Here is an 18,888-nt window from a genome sequence, read left to right as displayed (position 1 = left end):
ATGTTGACCTCATGTATAATGATGTATTTATGAACATAGACATCAATAGTTTTTTTTATTTAATTAGAGGATCCAACTGGATCATAAATTAGATATATGATTTTAAAATAATTTATAGATAGGATGTTTCAAGAGTATTCATAGGATATTTTATTTTTATATTGTAAACGATCTAGTTTAGCTATGTATATTTGCATAACTTTATAGAGTAATATATTTTATTTTAAAATAGTATAATATCATATTTTATGGAGCATCGAGTTTTTCAGTGGCACTACGTACTTGCTTTACGTATGTTTTTTTTACTTATTAATCGCTTTTATCGTAAGTCGGTACACATGTTTTCTTTTCTTCCGTTGAAGAGGAGACAAGATTGATTGTTTCTTCTCCGTATGTACGTACGTATAAAGATAACTTATGTTTTGTTTCTTTGTCCGGCCCACAGCATAGATGCGAAAGTATTCTTTTTTTTAAATAACACATCTAATCTAATGGTTTAAAGTATTGGGTCCACCAATTTAAATGAAAATCGACGGTGAGATTTAACAGTGCCATGTGGCGGTCTAGGAGTATTTATAGGAACGCCACGTGGCGGCTTGAGAGCGTTTCTAGGAAGTTTAATGGACTTTTAGTATATAATAGATATTTTAGTGGAAAAGAGGGGCTAGTTAATGACATGCATGCACGCACGCTTTATATTAAGAAACAATTTTTAAAAGTAGTTGTGTCTTATATTATTGAATGGAGAGAGTATATAACAACACTATCTGTCACAACTTAGGACACTAATCAATAACTGTAATATTTAACTAGTTATTAAGTAGCATATCTATCTGTCTAGCCATTTGTACAAGGTTGTAGATATAAATAAGTTCACAAACCATTGCTAAGTAGGAAAGCAAATAGGCACACATTACAAAATCAGTATAATGACCACTAATTCGTACCGATATGTATTTAGTATGCCACATAATCTCGTAGTTGTTGCATGTAGTTGTTAGGGCACCCGTAATGGTTATTTATAAGCTCTCTACAAGAGATCTATGTCAGTATATTTTACTACTTAGAAGAGATTAAATGAAGAGAGAGAGCAAAGCTATCTACTAATCTGGAGATAGTCTATAGAGAAAAATGAGGCAATGGATTAGAGAGCTATAGATACCCATGTAGACATACCATTGAAGTGGTTTACTATTAATGATGAACCCTGAGTTCCTCTCGACACTCAAGGCTGTTGTTGGCCCGATCTTTCGGTGAGTTGTGATAACTACGATTTGGGAGAAACGTTGACGATCCGACTACAACCGTACGAGACGTTGTGTTGCGCCTTAGCGATCGATACACCTCTCCGTGGGTTGTTGATCTTGCCGGTGCAGATCAATCCTATTCCTGCAAGCAAATCGAAGAAACAAGCAAGAACAAGATAAAAGCAATCTGATATTGCAAATATGAATTTAATACAAATGATAAGTTGGGGTTCCGAAGAACAAGCAGACGGACGGTCTAGCCGACACGCGCGCTGCAAGCAAGTAGCAATGGCTAAACTTAAAATCTATCAAAACCCGCGATACCCTGAAGGGGTACCAAGCTATTTATAGATATAGGAGGACCCTAGCTCGTCCTCCACCTGATTGGGGCGCACCCCACATGGGCCCCACTTGGGCCGGGGTCCCAGACGAAGTTACAAGCCCATAGGCCCATTACAGGTGTCGCATCACCTTGTTTCTTTAGTTGTTGCCGACTGAGATGGAATTTGGCAATGAGGCTTGATGCATTGGAAAGAGGACTCCGAGAGCTTTCCATCAAGTACTCACGGGCCGAAAACGGAGGTCGTATGGAGATTCGGCGGCCGTTTGAAGTTAGCAGTGTAGTAGGTGGCCGAATCGGATTCCAGCACTTGGAGGACTTGAACTTGATATCTTGTTGTTCATCCATGATGTGAGCAACGGATGTATCCGTAGTAGCCATGGTCACATCAATTAATCTAGTCTATTGCTGAGATGTACATGTTTTATAGATAGCACCTTACTTTACCATTGCGGGTGCTCTTATCCTCCAGCGGTTTTTATTGCACATCATTCCTCTCGCGAGTGAACATGCATAAATCAAAATTCCTTGTCCTTGATGTTCGGATCGTCGTGCCATATCCAATAGAAAATTATGTAAGGCAAAATATTTGATAATTATTTCTGTTTATCGCTTCATGTTGTACGAGGATCCCCCTCAAAATCTTCCACTTGTTCTTCAATACCCCAAAGAATTATTGATGACATTACACAATGATGCATGTAGATAATTAAACTTCTCTTGCAAGCGTTTAAGATTGTGGTCACTTAAATCCGGCACATGATATCGTTGACCCTTATAGGGAGACATAAATCCAAAAGCCAAGGCATATCCAACATCAACCAAATAGTACTTATCTCCACAAAAACATACCCGCGTAAGCAAACTTGGAAATTGTAATTAGATTGCAAAATTATAAACATATCTACATACCCTAAGGTGGGTGAGTAAACATATGAGACGTGTTTTTCCTCATGGCATGCTTGAAGACATCCATGTTATGACATCTTCCTTTCATCCCTATGTCAACAAATGTGAAGCACACGTCAAAAGTCAAATGCGATCGTTACAATTTGACTATTGTATCCATGCCTGCACATGCAGGTCATGCACTCCTCTTATGAGACAACGGCGGAAATATGGGTGCCATTAATAGCTCCAACATAATTGATGAAATATGGGAAGAATTTAGATGGCAACAACCTTTCATGCACACCGTGAAAACTAGGATCATGCGGTTGGATGATATCCTTCAAAAATTGGAGCATCCTCTTCAAAATATGCCTAAATTCTAAATGGATAGTGTCTGATGGCCTTTGAAGAAAAATCTCGCAAACTTGGCTCTACGATTGCGTGGTGCCACATGTCCAAAGGAGCACCCCTCAAACCACTTTTGAGCTCACTTCCCATGCTGCATGCAAGCCACATATCATTTCAATGTAGAGTGCGAAGCATGGAATGCCTGAGGTGTCATTACGAAGTTCGTGTAGCAATCGGAGGGTCTAGACAATTTAAGCAATACCCAATAAATAACTAGTCAGCTCCTGAGAATGGATACTTCGGGACTTGACCACCAACCCGATGTGAAATGGATACATTGACTCTTAGTTTAACATATTTTTTTTGATGCATAAGGATGGGAAAAGAAAGGGTAATAAAAACAAGATGATTCCTTATTTGCTATTAAAAAATCACACGATCCCTTATTTGCCCACAATGAGTCACTGACATGTGGATTCATATTATTGAGGGAATGATGGACAAATGAGGAATTCTATTAGCTTTCATGGACAAAGAATAATTTTACCCAAAACAAATTTCTTTCGGTGGATTTAATGATTATAGTTTTTATTGTCTTAATGGCTTAATAAAAAAGATGGCCTCCAGATGTGTATTGGCTATAAGTCTATATCAGACTCAACTATTGTACTTACCATAACAAAATCATAGTAAGCTTAGGTATAACATGTTCTACCATGTTAGAGTATGGACATATATAATTTGTTTGCCAATGACGTGACACGATTAACAAAAAAAAAAAAGAAATATCATGTGAGCCTCAAGAAATGTCATGTGAGCCTCAAGTATAGATTATCGATAATCTATAGTTGATAATTGTAACAACGGAGTGAAGCAAAAATACCGGTTTAACAATTTTTAGCATTTATTTACAACATAACGTGGTAAGGTGAGTTGATGGGAAAGAAAAAAAACCATCATAATCTTGTATCAGACCTGATTGTGTTAAAAATAAATTACCACAATCCTGTTGTTGAAATGTGACCGTTCAATTTCGGTTTTAAAATCGAAAGAAGGAAGAAAAAAAAGAAAATAAAATAAAAGAAAAGAAAAGAAAAGAAAAGAAAAGAAATGAAAATGTATGACGGAGAAAACCTAGGATAGGACCCCGACCGACCGCGACCCCTTGAAAACAGCAGAGGAAGGAAGGGAGAGAGAGACGCGCCGCCCCTCCAAAACCCCCAATCTTGTCGCCATTTCCTCCTCTCCCCCAGCCTCCATCGCCACCCTTGCCGCGCGCCGCCCTCCTCTTGGTGGCTGGAGGAGGAGGAGGAGGAGGAGGATGCAGGCCACGGGGAGCGGTTCTTGGGTCGCGCAGGCGTCCGTGCTCGGCTGCGGCGGGGGCGGAGGAGGGGTGGTGGTGGTGCGGCGGCCGTCGTGGGATGGCGGTGCGGCGGTCGGTGGTAGGGCGAAGGGGTTCGGGGTGGTGCGGTGCTGCGTGCAGGAGAAGAAGCCGCGGGTGAGGAAGACCAAGGAGGAGAGGCGGGAGATGGTTGAGTCCTTCGTCAACACGTACTGCCACTCCTCTTCCTCCCGTCGATAAATTTAATTTCGTTTTTGATGAAATTATCTGAACCTTTCCTGCACTGCTATGCCATTTAATTGCCATTGCTTGTCTCATTGCTACTGATATTCTAGAATGAAATTGCTATTGTTCTTTATCTTCTTTACAGTGAGTAAGTTTAGCCTACTATTTCAGAATCTTATAGCAAATTTGGACCTAGTTATCCAGTCCTAGAAGCCGCGTTGCGTTTGTTTGATTTCGCGGCCGGGGTCATTAGTTCGTTATATGATAGTAGTCCTGTTTTCCCTATCTTGTCGGCTGTAATTACCGCATTGTGCGCATACTGTTCTTCTCCATGTAGGCAATGAGCAATCTGATTGGTGTTGCTGTTGTTTCCTTTTTCAGTTACCGGGTTTCAAATGATGGGAAATTCCCTTCAGTCAATCTCACGCATAAGGAAGTCGGAGGGTCATATTACATAGTTCGTGAAATCGTGAGAGATATCATCCAAGAGAACAGGGTTCTGGGCCCTGGCGGCTTGAATGCCACGGCACTGAGTTTTGAAGACTGCCCTGATTCTGTGGAGTCACCTGTTACGCATGAACTGGGCCAAGACAGTGTCGAGATATTAGATATGTCTGATGACGACCAAGCTGGCATGGATACTGTGACAGACATGAGCACCCAGCAACTACTGGGGTCATCTAATCTATTGGATGCTGGTATTCTGAATGGTGCACTCCAAAATGGGAACATAGCAGATATGGCATGCTTAGAGACAAACAGCGAGAAACAAGATGAAGTTCCATGTGCGCAATCAGCAGAAATTGACCCCAGTAGTTCTGAAAAGCTACCTCCTTCCTTCTCTCATGCCCCTGATTCAGAAAGTGAATTTGAGATGGACAGTCGGGTGGTTGCTCATGAGACAACCAGCAGTCTCACTAATGGAGTTATTTCCTCAGGACCCAGTGCTGTTATTACAAATGAGTCGCTTTTACAAGATCATGATGACACAACTGATAATGCTGTTGATGAAGCTGTTCTTTGCTTACAGACTAATGGAAGTTCTCAAGCAAATGAGACCATTTTGCAGGAACATGAGACACGACCTGAAAGTGTCATGAGCAATGATGTTCAAACCATTGACAGTCAATCCAATTCTAGAGTGGATACTTTCAACTCAAATACAAGTGAAGACACAACCAAGTCTATTGAAGTGTCTGAAGTACAGAGGTTGCATCCTGATGAGGAAGAAAAGGCAGAAAATCTTGTTTCTCATGCAGAACTGGATACAAAGGTTGGTGAAGCCATTTTCCTGCTAGGATTATTATTATATCTAATAAATAATGCACTATGCATCATTACCTATTAGTTGTCTTGAGCATCTCAAGAAAACTCTATCAATACCATATGGATAATATTTTTGTTGAAAAATTATGTTCTGCCTTTTTTCTGACTTATCCTTTTCATTACACAGTTGCTTTGCATACACTAGACAAATACCTTCTACATGTTCTGTTCTCTTGAGACAATACATTAATTGGTGTGCTATTTTTTTAAACCTGGGATTAGATATGTGCGTTCCATTCCTTGAGGTGGTAGCTTCTAGTCCTTAATCGTTGATGGTATTAATTGTTTTTTGATTTATAATGCATGGATGCATCTATGACAAGAATCAGGGATTAGAGGCTATGATTTTGACAGATTGTTTATCACATGCAAATATTCAAATTATCTAATTTATATGATAGGAAATCTTTGTTCTCAATTTGTTTGTCTATTAGAATGGCAAATCGTTAGCATTAAATCCCCCTTTTGCCCTCTACAGTTTGCCAGGAGTAGTACAGTATCCAAACTAACTTAGAAATGGCATATCTTTGGATATGTATGTATTCATTCCTAACTTATACTACAGGTTTTCTGGGTTATGCCTGACTATTTTGGTATATGGTGAAGTGATCAAAATTTGGCATGGGCACTAACTTCGGAAGGATTAGAAAAGTTCTTGTTAGTCTTTTTAAGCTGAAACTTGGCAGGGAAATGTTCAAATTTTATCTGCTACCCCCCTTCTATCTTTCATGTGGGATTTGTATTTGTGTGACAGTTGAGTTGTAGATTGGCTAGTCAGCCTTTCACTATCCTTTTGCTTATGTTCAAATTATTTTGTATTAGGACCAAATTTTAGTGAGTCCATCTGGGGATTCTCAAACTACTGACTGTACACCTATTATTCGACTTTATTATGAAATATATCTTTATGATACTCTTTTGTATGACATGTATATGTATGAGATTATTGTAGATCTCCTTTGACAGTAACATAATTTATGCATTTAAAAATCAAACTCATTTTATTCTTCTTCTACATAGGTGTTCTCACACGTTGAAGGCAAGAATGGCATGGTGGAGGAAGATAACAGTGAACTCAAGCAATCTATATCTATCATAACAATGGAAGAGCATGATAGCAAGCCTGAACATGGAGACAGCACCACAACTGCCATCAGCAGGCATGCACTTTGCCTTCTAACTTTGCGTTGCATGCTTACTGTTTATAATTTTCTTCATGCGTCGCAAAACACCACAGCATATTTGGTAAGTCATTGTTTCCTCATGTTTCCTCCGTTGTTCATATATATTAAGCTAGATCCATCCCATTACATCTTTTTTAATGTATTGGGTGAATCAATGGACAAGATCTGAACTAGTAGTAATGATATGGTTCACAAGGTTACCTCTAAAACTTCTTTTAGGGCCAATCCATCATAGTGCCTATTCTTTGTTGAGGCAACAGTGAAACACCAGAGAAGCTATGCATAGCCACTGCCAATTTTGACCAACGCGTGAGTCTGCCAAGGAAACCAACACTTCCAACTATCCCTGATAACTAACCCAATCAACCAAACTGCAAGTGGGATGGTGAGGAATATCTGATAGGCAAAATGGGAAAATGTGCATAGGAAAATCAAGTGATAATTTTCTGTGAACAAAAGAAGTGGTTAAAATGAGATACATTTGTGAATGGAGGAAGTATCGAATATCATGCTAGTACAGATAATCCATGCATGCATGATTAACCCTGACAGCGTACTTCGATTTAGGTGATAGGCTTGAAACCTCTATTGATACCAATCAGATTATCTTTTTTGTTTACAAAGAAATGCCACTTTACCATATGTGAACAAGTTATTATTTTTCTTGACGCAGTGCATGTGTTACTACTTAATGATGTTAGCAACAGGCAACTGAGTGCATTATGGAAGTATTACTCAAGATACGTTTCTGTTGTCTAGTTGCCTATTTATTGATATTCTATTTGCTATATAATATTTATTGATCATATAACAATTTGTTACATAAACCGGTTCTTGTACCTTGTCGATCATGTCCTATTTTTCTGTTTGGTTATGAAAATTTTATTTCTCATGCGAATGTGGTTAACTATGCGAGATGTTAACAATTTGACAGTGATTCAATAAAGGACAGATCACACGCTATAATGTTTTTAACATTGTTATTCTTTATGGTCCGCAGGAAAACTGGGAAGGTGCAGCCGAAGAAAGAGACCAACCTGTTTTGGCTAATCATTAGGGCATTTGTTGTTTCCATGTCCAAGATGTGGGCAAAATGAGAGGATGTGCAAAAGACACTTTCATCTGGCACTGCAGCCTGGGATGCCCTCTGCCTACTGGCAAATGTGAAGCTCCATTTTGACGCGATGCATATACATATTTGTTTTCTGTGCCCCACGTTAGGTTGGTTGGTAGGCTTCAGGAGTTTATTTAGGTTCTAGCTTGTAGGAGTAGCATTTGGTGAACTTTCTCAGCCTTTTCAACTCTAAAATCTATTAGCTGTAATTGCACTATTTTTGTAGAAGGGGTGAGGTATGTGCTTCTCTTATATATGAAAGTATGAAACAGTAGTATCCACAGATTCTCCTCTGAATGAGGATTACCGGCCTGGTGGCCTTGCGTTCTGGTGAAACATTTGCAAATCTGCTAGTCTGTGCTTTAGCTACCTTTGCAGTAGAAGAGGTTTAATTGTGGAAAATGCAGAATGACAAAATTGGTTCACAGTAACTGGAGCTGATACTATGTAGCGAAAACAATACGATCTCAGCACTAATTCTCACAATGCAAATTTACGCACGATTTGTTGTCTGTATCTGTTTTCAAAAACAAAGAGCAGTAACTTGTTGCGAATTGTGCTATCTAGCCGCGCCAGATAGTCAGAAGGCAAGGGAGCAGGTAGTGCTTATACAGACTCATGACCGAACTTGCTAATATTCACAAATTCCAGCCCACTAACCTTGTATCAGTCTATCCTCGCTACTTTGCTTTCGAGTTCAAAACTGCAAATACAGGGGAGCAATAACTTGTGATTGCAAATCAATTAACAACACATTGCATCCTGTAGGACTGAAAATTCATTGCCCGAACTTGCAACATCTCAAGACATCAATGTCGAAACTTCACCAATCGGGTATTTGCTTGTCAATCTCAGCAATCTCCTTGTTTCATCGTCCATTGAGACCTTATCCTGATCCATGCGTTCATCAACTATCAACGGCATCAGCTCAGCCTTCGCATAAGTGCGCAAGACCGAGTTATAGATCTCGGTCGTGACATATCCTGCTTCTCTGAACATGACCAGGAGCTTCTCTGCAGCTTCGATGTCGCCTTTCTCCTCAATCTGAGAGTATATCGCCGTCGCGAGTTGAGGGTTTGGATCCCATTTCTCCAGACATGACAGGGCTTTCTTCAGGCACTCAAGAACTTTGTCCATTCTGCCATCGCTGAGATAGCCCCAGACAAACAGTTCCCAAGTGCTATAGCTTGGCTTGACACCCTTCTGCACAATGTGATCGAGCAAACCCTCAGCCTTTTCCATCATGCCGTTCTTGATGTAAAATGCGAGGATCGTGTTCGGGATCCTCGAATCGCGTGTTCCTGAGGCGGACTCCCATTCGCTGTAAACGCTCTCTGCTTCTGCGATATCGCCGCACCTTGTGAGCGAAGTGAGCATGCACTTGTACTCGGTGTCACTGAACTTTCTGAAGGTTTCTCTCATCTTCCTCCACACCCTGTCCAAGTTACCTCTATCCGACAAGCTTGCATACAGGGTGAGCAACGAGGAGTACGCGGCTCTCTCCTTCCGAGAGGCCCTCTTCTCCATCTCCACCAGCGCGTCCCGGCCTTTGACATGAAGCCCAGCATTGATGTAAATGCTTCCCAGCAAGCTGAATGTCATCCAGTCAGGAACCACCCTCTCATCCTTCATCAGATCGTAGACCTTCTCCGCGGCTTTCACGCTGTTCTTCTTCGAGCAGTATGTCAGCCATATGTTGTAGGTGACCAGGTCAGGGATGGTGTACCTCCTGAGCTCCTTGATCATCTCCGGGACCTTCTCAAGCTCGCCGCTCGACATGTAGAGCGACATCATGTGGTTGAACGGCAGCGCGCAGGTGAGGTACCCAGCCTTGGCCATCTCCCCCAGCATTGCCTCCGCCTTGTCACGCCGGCCGTGCTGCACGTAGGCGTGGAGCAGCGCGTTGCAGGTGGACGGCCCCTTGGCGCGCTCCGGCATGTCCTCGAAGAACTTCTCGGCGCTGGGGAGCCCCCGGACCTTGGCCACGAGGTCGAGGTGAACGGCGTGGTCCCCGGGAAGCAGCCTCATCTCCGGCTGCGTCCTCATCCACTCGCATATCTGCAAACAGAACGGGGAGGCGTCACGCCGGCAATACAACAAACAGGTGGCGTGCGCCACCGCCGCCGCCGCGACCATGGCGATTGTGTACCTCGAGGGCGTGCTTGAAGCGGCGGTACTTGCGGAGCTCGCGGACGACGCGGTTGAGCTGGTACTTCTGCACGGTGCGCCCCTCCTCCGCCCACCGGCGCAGCACCACCGCCGCGCTCCGCTTCGGGTATATCAGCTTCAGCAGCCTCCTCCCCAGCGTGTCCCCTCCCCTCCCCTCCCCACCTCCACCTTCCGCACCACCAGACACCGCCGCCGCCGCCGCCGACGACGACGACGACGCCATCCTCGCCGCGGCGGCGGCGGGCACGAGCCGCCGCGACATCAGCATCGCTTCCAACGCTTCACCACTCTGCCTTCGCCGGCGGTCGCCACGGGCCTCATATGGGCCTCGGCCCAATAACCCAAAGCCCTTACGCGCAAATCCATATCTCTCCAAGGACCCAATCACAAAAGCCCCCTCTACCTAGTAAAACTTCTCTATACAACCCTACATTTATACTAATTAACGAATTCACCCTCCTGACCCCACATGTCACTCTCACAAAGGACTAATCCTAAATTTTCATAAAGCCATCTATCATAAATACAAACTCTTCAAGGGACCCAACCGCAAAAAAGACCAACCCCCCTTCTCCCCCGCCGTGCTCCTCACCCCAACACCACCCCTTCCCTCCGTCTCCAAAAATTTTTCCAAATCGCGGGCCAAATCGAAATCCAATCGATCAAATCCCCACCGCGAATCTGTGGTGGCCGTAAGTGAAACCTCAAATCTACCCCGAATTTCAAATCCCGCCCCAACGCGAATTCGATTCAAACTGGGCCTCGCTCTCTCCTCCCCTCGTCCAAACCTTCGCCCTCCTCGCCCATGGCGTTTCACGTCGCGTGCCCCATCACATGGTAAAACTCTCTCTCCTCTCTCTCTCTCTCTCTAAAACTATTTTCTCTCTCTAAAGCTATTCTCTCTCTCTCTCTCTGTGCAGCCGGAGGGTGTGCGACTGCGAGCTAGGGTTTGGGGCGGCGGGGAGGGGGAGGGGGGGAGGATGGGCGGAGGCGGCGGCGGCGTTGGAGGGGTTCCTTGCGGATCCATGGTTGCTGAGGCCGGCGGCGGCGGGGGAGGGGGTGGGGGTGGAGGAGGAGGGAGGGGTGGCGACGGTGCAGGTGGAGGTGCCGCCGGTGGAGGCGGCGGAGGAGGGGGAGGAGGAGGCCGGCAGGGCGGCCGTGCTGCGGCAGGCGGCCGCCGCGGAGGACTACGCGCGGAGGCTGGAGGGCGGCGCCGCCGCGGCGTACGGGTCTCAGGTGAGCCCCCGCGGGCCGATCTCTCGCTTGTGGGGTGGGTGGGTTTATTGGAAGAGCTAGGGTTTGGCGCTGCTCCTCGTGGGGGGTGTTAATTTTGGTTTCATTTTTTGGGTTCTGTGGCTTGGGGGGTGTTTGGTTCGCCTTGGAGAGTGTGATTTTGTGCGAAAATTCGTGAGGTTTTGGTGTAGATTCGTGTGGAATTCTGGATTGGGAGGAGGAATCGTGTGCCCCGAGCATGTTCTGGTGATCAAGTTCGCTTCTTTTTGGTTGGAGGTTTATGAGAATCATGTGAGATTTAAGCGATGGGCAATCATTTTTTTTTTGGGGAGGGGGGGGGGGTTATGAAGCAAGCCATCAATATTTGTGCCCGTGTCCAGTGTTTAATTTGGTTTGTGGATCTGGAAATGGGGAGTATGGATCATGGTTAGTTTGTTTTGACCATGTGTAATTTACAAGGTTTATGCCGAATGGATTTTCAGTGCTTCTTACGCTTTGCTTTTTTATTTGGGGGTGTAGATACACACGACTATGATGTTGTCAAGTTGGTAGGTTCTGGGTTTAATGGCTGCACTGATAATTGATCGCCGTTTGTGGTTCCTACTGAACTTTTAGGTATTGTTATAGATGGTTTCCTATGTCTTTTGTAAATGCAAATTTATGGTGTTAATATGCTGTTCCTGGTCATATGGGATTGTCATGTGCAGGGTATGCTTGTGTCAGACGTTGCTTTTAGCCTTTTACACAGCATTGGTGGAAAGAATGTCATATCAACCTTCCATGGAGCTCTGCAATAATATAGCCGTACATGAATATATGATAGAAAAAAGATCATCTTCAAACCTATCAATTAGCGCTTTCACAAGCTTGTCATGCTCATGCTCCGATCTTGCTTTAATTTTTTCATTAACAAGAATAGCTTCTCCCGTGGGATAGACAACTTAATTTATAGATTCGTTTGTTATCTTCTAGTTTGTACTTCTTATCTAGGTATTCATAGGTTTCTAATTATGTTTAGTTCAGCAATAGTTGAGCTATATGTCATCAGGATTATATGTTTACATGGTGTGGTGGTGCCTATTTTATTCCCAATTTTAATCGTCAAACAATACATTAGCATTTAATAAGATTCACTTTTCCAACTTGTTGACAAATAAATGGCACGTACTTTAGTAACATATAAGGTTGCTTAGGTTCTTCCATGAGATTAGCATTGTATATAGGGGGCTTCTGTATGGTGAACATCCACCAGATAACTAATAGTGAATACCTATTCTCTTCAGTCTTTAGCTCTATACTTCGTCCACTATTACAACCATGAACCATGGGAGCATAACTATGGACATTCTCCAGTTGAGTGATTAGTGTTGCACCAGAATAAGAGTATATTAATTTATTATTGCTCCAGAATAAGAGTGCATTAATATATCTATTAATCTATATGATATTCTAATAGCATAAACTTTTGTAGATGTCTGAAATTATTTGTTGTGCAGATTGATGTCATACTAGTATGGTTCAGTTGGCTTTAGGTTTTGGATTATTGTTCATTTTCATATAGTTGGACTATCGAAACAGATATATATTTTCATCTTCTAATATGGGAAGGTATTCAATATTTTCCAGGAGGAAGGAGATGAAGAGGACTGGGGCCAAGAAGATGTGGGCAATGCTGCTGTCAAGGTTATGTGTCGTATATGCTTTTCGGGAGAAAATGAGGGTAGTACAAAAGCTGCCAAAATGCTTCCATGCAAACTCTGCAACAAAAAGTATCATAGAAGTTGTTTGAAAAACTGGGGGGAACATAGAGGTAATAAAAAATGTCTCATTTTACTACCTCTTTGAATACTTTATTTTATAAGCCTTTGACAAGTTTATGTTCCATCTAGATCTTTTCCATTGGAGCTCATGGGTCTGCCCCTCTTGCCGCAGTTGTGAGGTTAGTTGTCTGTATATTTAAATTGTGTTTCACACCTTTGTATTTTTTTTCTTTGCCTCCAGAAGTACCTTATCCAGTAAAGTTAAGCTTTGTTTCCTGTGGAAACTTCACCTCTTCAAGTTAAAGGGCTGCAAAGTTAGGCCATTTACTGTACTTGAGGGATCTAGTGCCTATACACGTACCAGCTGTTATGGTGGCCATGCATTCATCTTAATGTCGAAGTGCACTCCCCCCATTTCTTCATGTAGATTATCATTTGTTTTTCATGCCATAATTCTACCAGTGTTACTAGACTGGAGTCTTGGATTTGATGTCAATCTGGCCAAGACGTTGGTTTGCGGGGTCACTGGTCCAACCTCTGGGTCATCGGTTGGACCGCTTGTGCCATACAATATTTATCATCCTATATCATACATAGTTCACCATTTGAACCATGAATGGATGGGTGGGAGATCTGGGATTCGAGCCCCAGCATTGCATTCCATTTTTGAAAAATGGAGCCGCATGTCCAACATGGATTGAAAAACTGCTGGTTGAACTGGAATTTTGCCGGGTCAATTGCTTAACTGGTCTTGCTGCCTGGACCATCCTGGCTCAGGTGCCTGGAACAGCTGGGCTTGTCCAGGTCTAATAACACTGAATTCTACACTAGCATCTCAAATGTTTTTATACCATAACTACTTGTCATACGTACAGGTATGTCGACGACCTGGTGATCCCAACAAGTTAATGTTCTGTAAAAGGTGTGATGGTGCTTATCACTGCTACTGTCAGCAACCGTCGCACAAGGTACACCTTCATCCCCCCTTTTCTATTGTTTTAATCTATGGCTCATACCTTAGCACTGCACAACATGTAATGTTTCAGAATGTTACCCATGGACCATACTTATGTCCAAAACATACAAGGTGTCACAGTTGTGGATCTGGTGTACCTGGGAGTGGCCATAGCACAAGGTACTGATTCAAACAATTGATCACAATTTTATTTATCTTTTTGGCAAGTCATGATCACCAGTTGTCTAATGCCTTTTCTGCAACATTATGAACGTGGATATACAGGTGGTTTCTGGGTTACACATGCTGTGATGCTTGTGGACGATTATTTGTGAAAGGAAACTACTGTCCAGTTTGCTTGAAGGTAACCCCTTCCGAATTTCTTATTGTTGACATAGTTACATCTATGATGGCTTCGCCAGTGACATAACTTTGTTTTGGCTTGTGACATTTGTTATTTCCTGTTCAATTTCAGTGATTGTGTATTCCTTTCTCTCTTTCTATGCTCTATAGCTGAATGTCTTTTTGATTGATACATCATTTCTGTGGCTGAGTCGAGAGTGTATAATTTAAGCTGTAATGTGCCCTTACATTTTATTAACTTCTATTTATATGCTTGTCTGTTCTTTCGGTTCCCTCCTTTCAGGTTTATAGAGATTCTGAAGTGATACCAATGGTTTGTTGTGATGTTTGTGAAAAGTGGGTACATATTGAGTGTGATGGCATCAGGTGTGTATGATTATCGAACCCAATTTATTTTGTTTGAATAGATGCTCTGATATTTTTTTCCCTCCATATGTACTGCTTCTTGCCTTAATATGTCAATTCTCTATATGTATGTACCATCTTCTGTCGATTGCCTCACCATCACATCATTTCATGTATTGTGCAGCGAGGAAAAATACCAACAATTTCAATCGGACCAAAACCTTCAGTACACATGTGGAGCATGCCGTGGCGAATGCTCCCAGGTAAATTTTACTTCTCCCATATTTTCCATTGATATAGAACTGTTGTTTTTCTAACACCCTTTTTTCTTGCAATCTTCAGATTAGGGACACAGAAGATGCTGTTAGGGAGCTTTGGAAGAGGCGGGATGTAGTTGATCATGACCTTATGGTTAGTTTAAGGGCTGCTGCTGCACTGCCTTCTTTGGAAGATGTCTCACCATCTCATCCTAACTCAGATGATGAAAAACTTGGTGCATATGTAATGAAAAATGATGGTAGAAACACACTCAAATTCTCTTTCAAAAGCAACAGTACTAAGCCTGCGTTAGATTCATCTGAACAAGAGAAGAATGCTATCAAGAGCTCAGGGTCAAATAAGAAGCATTCCAAGAAGAAAGGGAATCAAAATAATAAAACAGTTAGCGAGCAGGATGAGATATTTTTGGAGAAAAGGAATGAAACTAAATCATTGGGTAGTTTGGGAGATCAAATTGCAGATGTTACTCGTGATAAGAGTTCATTTAAAAATGATGCCGATGCGTTTGTGCTGTCTTCAGCTCAAAGTGCAGAGAAGGCTTTGAAATTACAATCTGCCAAAGCTGCAGCACATAATGCTGATATGATACCCAAAGTCAAGATTAAAGGAACTAAGGTTCCGAGTTTGCATTTCAAGGATGTAGGCGAGGAAAATGCTGCCAAGAGTGACACAGGGAAAGGTACCAAGTTGGTTATTCATATCGGTTCACGACACAAAAGTAGGAGTGGCTCTCCCAAGTCTGAAATGTCCAATTCTCAGAAAGAGCAAGAGCTGGTTTCAATGCATGGTACGCGCCCCTATGTAGTGTAGTAGTTTTGTGTTTACCATTTGGTTTGCCTACTATAATATATATTTGGAATGCACGTATGTTCTATTTTACAAAATTGAGCTGTCATTAAGGTTATTATATGTGTAGGTATAACATTGTACTAGCAACTCGGTGACACTTCTATAGTTGTATGGATGTCCTTTTTTACACATAGAGGAATTGCTGCATGCCTTTTTTGTTAGTATCTCTGTTCCATTTATTTGTTGTTTCGGTCATTGACACAGTTTCTATACACCCATTTGGCCATTACATTTCTTATTATATTATTAAAAGCAATGGTACACAAGCATTTCATGAAGAATCGAGTGGTATATTTGTCATATGGAAATTCTAGGCAGCTTCATATATTATCTACTCATTTTAAAAACAAGTTAAAGGTTAATGCTGCCATTCTAAAAACAACACAAATTAAAATAGAATGTTGATTCTGCTTAACACATCCTGATTCTCTACAAAGCCTGATGGTGACCATGTCATCAACAAATATTAGCTGTTTGATCATTTAAGCCTGTGTCTGATCAGGCGCTCCTATCATTTGTCTCGCCATAGTTTAAAGTTGGGGTTTATTCACTTCATATCATTTCTATTTATGAAAACCCAATTTTCCTTTTTATATGTCATCCCTGAAGTGGCAATCCCGACATTGGTCAATGTGTGTTTTATGCCTTGCATGTACTAATAGTTTTAATCAGCTTCGCTGTCTATCCTTTATTCTTGTTTATTTTTCTGATTTTTTTTTACCATCTTAATGCTCCTGCACTTGGTTCATTGTTTGCTTGTAACCAGTAGCCCATGATTCTTTGTTGATGTTCTTGTTCTAATAAATAAAATACTTAAGCCCTTTAATAATGGTTAACAGTGCAAGATTTCTCAGGTCTAGTTCAGGTTTTGCTCCCTCGATAATTGATCTCATATTGAAGAGTGATAACTTGATATTTGCTATTTCAGGAGGGAAAGTTGATGTGACAAGCCAGTTCAAAAGCTCTAGAAGTGAAACAAAAGAAAAAAGTGTAATGAAGCTAGTTAGAGAGACTGGAGTACAACAAAATAGCCTTCTAGGAGATCTAGGTGCTTCAAAAAAGCATGCAACCGGAAAAAGGAGCAATGCTATAGTTTCTGCAATGGAAAATGCAAGTGAAAGTGGTACCAGAAGCAGATCGTTTGGACAAAAACAATCTGTTAATCATCTGACTGAGAACCAGGGGAATGCTTCATTTTCTGTGAACAACTCTCCTGACAGCTTGAAGCCATCATTGCTCAAGCTTAAATTTAAACGTCCAATTTTTGAGCAGCCAAGCACTCAGTCTTCTCAACCAGAGGAGCCGGGCACCTGGGCTTCACCGCAAGAGGAGTTAAATGTTGCTAAAGGCCAGAGATCAAAGAGGAAGAGACCTTCATTAGACAAGATGGATGGTTCGGAAAGTAAGGCTCCAGCTGCCAAGAGACATGAGCAGAGCACAGGAGAAGAAGCAATGGATGCGAACTGGATCCTGCGCAAGTTGGGCAAGGATGCGATTGGGAAGAGGATTGAGGTCCAGCTAGCTTCTGATGGCAAATGGTGAGCTCTTTATCCTGAATTTATGATACCACTTTGTTATTACACTGTAATGTCAAGTATATCAACACTTTTATTCTCATTAAGTAATTGTTATCCTTCTAGTCAGCTAATGAACTAAAATGGCATGTATTGGCCCCTGAACTCATTAAGTAATTCTTAGCCATCTACTCAGCTCACGAACTATTATTTGGTATTTTTCTTTGTACATTTTTTTGGTCCATTGGCACTAACACAATTAGTCTGTGTTCATTGTAATCTTCCCGAATAACCTTCCTTTTTTTTATCCATGCATTTTATTTATTGTTAAAGGCTAATTCATTGATGGACTTAGTTAACTTTCATGGCATCAAGACTTTATGAATATGACTGCAGGAAATTGATGACTAAAATATTCCTTTTTTTGGCAGGCATCAGGGGGTAGTCTCGAATGTAATCAATGGCACTTTGTGCCTTCAGTTAGATAATGGTAGGTCTGAGAACATAGAGCTGGGAAAGCGGGCAATCCGCTTGATAGCACAAAGGTCAAAGGGCGGAAAGCGATGAACCCATTTTGCGCCTGCCTCCCTGTTCTTGCTCTCAGTCAACTTCCTGCCACCAGGGTAGTAAGCAGACCTCTCCAGGCTCCAGCATTTGGATCGTCGCAGTCTCTGATTCATGGGAGATTGGGAGGTCTGAAGGTCTGCCGTTCTTGCTGCCTTAAGCTGACTGGATGAGACGTAGAAATGCAACATCATCCGTTGCGCGGTGTCTCACTAGCCTAGCATGTAACAGACTAGTTTTTTTTTTGTCCTGCTGCATGAAGCGCATTGGCTTCATTTTGACTTCTGGTAGTGTAGGAACAAACAACTGGGAAGGCTTTTTAGGGGCCACCCTGGATGTAGAAGAAATGCCAGATGATGGCCATGTACATGTAGCTGCTGAATGAGTTCTTTTTTTTAACCAGTTTACCCAGAATTCCCTGTGATGTGTGGTGTGTTAGCTCATCATCTGTTTGTATGTTTGGGATACTGATGCTACGGCACATTGAGTAGTAACATTTTGCTCCTCTGCAGAAGAGGATCCGTGCATGTGCAGTAAGAATGTAAGATCCTTACACAGCAAGGGTTCAGGGGTTCATCAGCAATCAAATATTATTAGAGGTGCTTAAGAACCTGAACGGTTTTCTCTACAGAAATGTGGATGCATATGTGCTTTAAAGTGATGACACCTGAGATGTGTCGGCAAATTGATATAAAAATCTTCATTTCTGTTCTGTCTAAAAAATGAGCCTGTCTTTCTCATTTTGGAGCGACTGTGAACAAATGTCATCTACATGCTGCATGACCTTGCCTTTGTTTATAGCAGCATGCATTTCACAATATTTCATGCCACTGAATGCAT

At 42.1% G+C, this 18,888-nt stretch overlaps 3 protein-coding genes across 5 annotated transcripts; 2 read left to right on the top strand and 1 right to left on the bottom strand.

Annotated features, from left to right (window-relative positions):
• The first annotated feature begins 3,988 nt into the window (after positions 1-3,988).
• LOC127757629 (uncharacterized) lies at positions 3,989-8,410 on the top strand. Of its 2 annotated transcripts, none has more exons than XM_052283190.1 (4): positions 3,989-4,377; positions 4,775-5,666; positions 6,740-6,964; positions 7,904-8,410. In XM_052283190.1, exons 1-4 carry the CDS (start codon positions 4,148-4,150, stop codon positions 7,958-7,960), a joined length of 1,404 nt encoding a protein of 467 aa, XP_052139150.1. In that variant the 5' UTR covers positions 3,989-4,147; the 3' UTR covers positions 7,961-8,410. The 2 variants fall into 2 exon arrangements, with proteins under 2 accessions (XP_052139150.1, XP_052139151.1); XM_052283191.1 differs by having other exon boundaries at positions 3,993-4,377; positions 6,740-6,879.
• A 98-nt stretch (positions 8,411-8,508) lies between these two features.
• Positions 8,509-10,466, bottom strand: LOC127757628 (pentatricopeptide repeat-containing protein At4g02820, mitochondrial-like). The gene is made up of 2 exons (XM_052283189.1): positions 10,167-10,466; positions 8,509-10,075 (listed from the first exon to the last, which is right to left on the bottom strand). Exons 1-2 carry the CDS (start codon positions 10,452-10,454, stop codon positions 8,819-8,821), a joined length of 1,545 nt encoding a protein of 514 aa, XP_052139149.1. The 5' UTR covers positions 10,455-10,466; the 3' UTR covers positions 8,509-8,818.
• A 336-nt stretch (positions 10,467-10,802) lies between these two features.
• On the top strand, positions 10,803-18,719 carry LOC127757548 (uncharacterized). 2 transcript variants are annotated; one of them, XM_052283084.1, is made up of 12 exons: positions 10,803-11,023; positions 11,107-11,422; positions 13,046-13,229; positions 13,309-13,358; positions 14,055-14,147; positions 14,226-14,314; positions 14,420-14,498; positions 14,781-14,863; positions 15,027-15,105; positions 15,185-15,908; positions 16,899-17,508; positions 17,916-18,719. In XM_052283084.1, exons 1-12 carry the CDS (start codon positions 10,992-10,994, stop codon positions 18,049-18,051), a joined length of 2,475 nt encoding a protein of 824 aa, XP_052139044.1. In that variant the 5' UTR covers positions 10,803-10,991; the 3' UTR covers positions 18,052-18,719. The 2 variants fall into 2 exon arrangements, with proteins under 2 accessions (XP_052139044.1, XP_052139045.1); XM_052283085.1 differs by lacking the exons at positions 10,803-11,023; positions 11,107-11,422 and adding an exon at positions 12,018-12,034 and having other exon boundaries at positions 17,916-18,709.
• The last annotated feature ends 169 nt before the right edge of the window (positions 18,720-18,888 follow it).

Source organism: Oryza glaberrima, chromosome 12, assembly GCF_000147395.1.
Source record: "Oryza glaberrima chromosome 12, OglaRS2, whole genome shotgun sequence".
In the NCBI taxonomy this organism is placed as follows: Eukaryota; Viridiplantae; Streptophyta; class Magnoliopsida; order Poales; family Poaceae; genus Oryza; species Oryza glaberrima.
This window is presented reverse-complemented; position numbering and strand designations above follow the sequence as displayed.

Bases quoted from the DNA above. Each gene is read 5' to 3' on its own strand.
- LOC127757548 (XM_052283084.1), top strand. From the start codon at position 10,992: ATGGCGTTTCACGTCGCGTGCCCCATCACATG. The intron at 13,230-13,308 runs GTAATAAAAAAT...TGTTCCATCTAG, and splicing joins AAACTGGGGGGAACATAGAG to ATCTTTTCCATTGGAGCTCA. The intron at 13,359-14,054 runs GTTAGTTGTCTG...TCATACGTACAG, and splicing joins CCTCTTGCCGCAGTTGTGAG to GTATGTCGACGACCTGGTGA.
- LOC127757628 (XM_052283189.1), bottom strand. From the start codon at position 10,454: ATGCTGATGTCGCGGCGGCTCGTGCCCGCCGCCGCCGCGGCGAGGATG. The intron at 10,076-10,166 runs GTACACAATCGC...TTCTGTTTGCAG, and splicing joins GCTTCAAGCACGCCCTCGAG to ATATGCGAGTGGATGAGGAC.
- LOC127757629 (XM_052283190.1), top strand. From the start codon at position 4,148: ATGCAGGCCACGGGGAGCGGTTCTTGGGTCGCGCAGGCGTCCGTGCTC. The intron at 4,378-4,774 runs GTACTGCCACTC...TTCCTTTTTCAG, and splicing joins GTTGAGTCCTTCGTCAACAC to TTACCGGGTTTCAAATGATG. The intron at 6,965-7,903 runs GTAAGTCATTGT...TATGGTCCGCAG, and splicing joins AAAACACCACAGCATATTTG to GAAAACTGGGAAGGTGCAGC.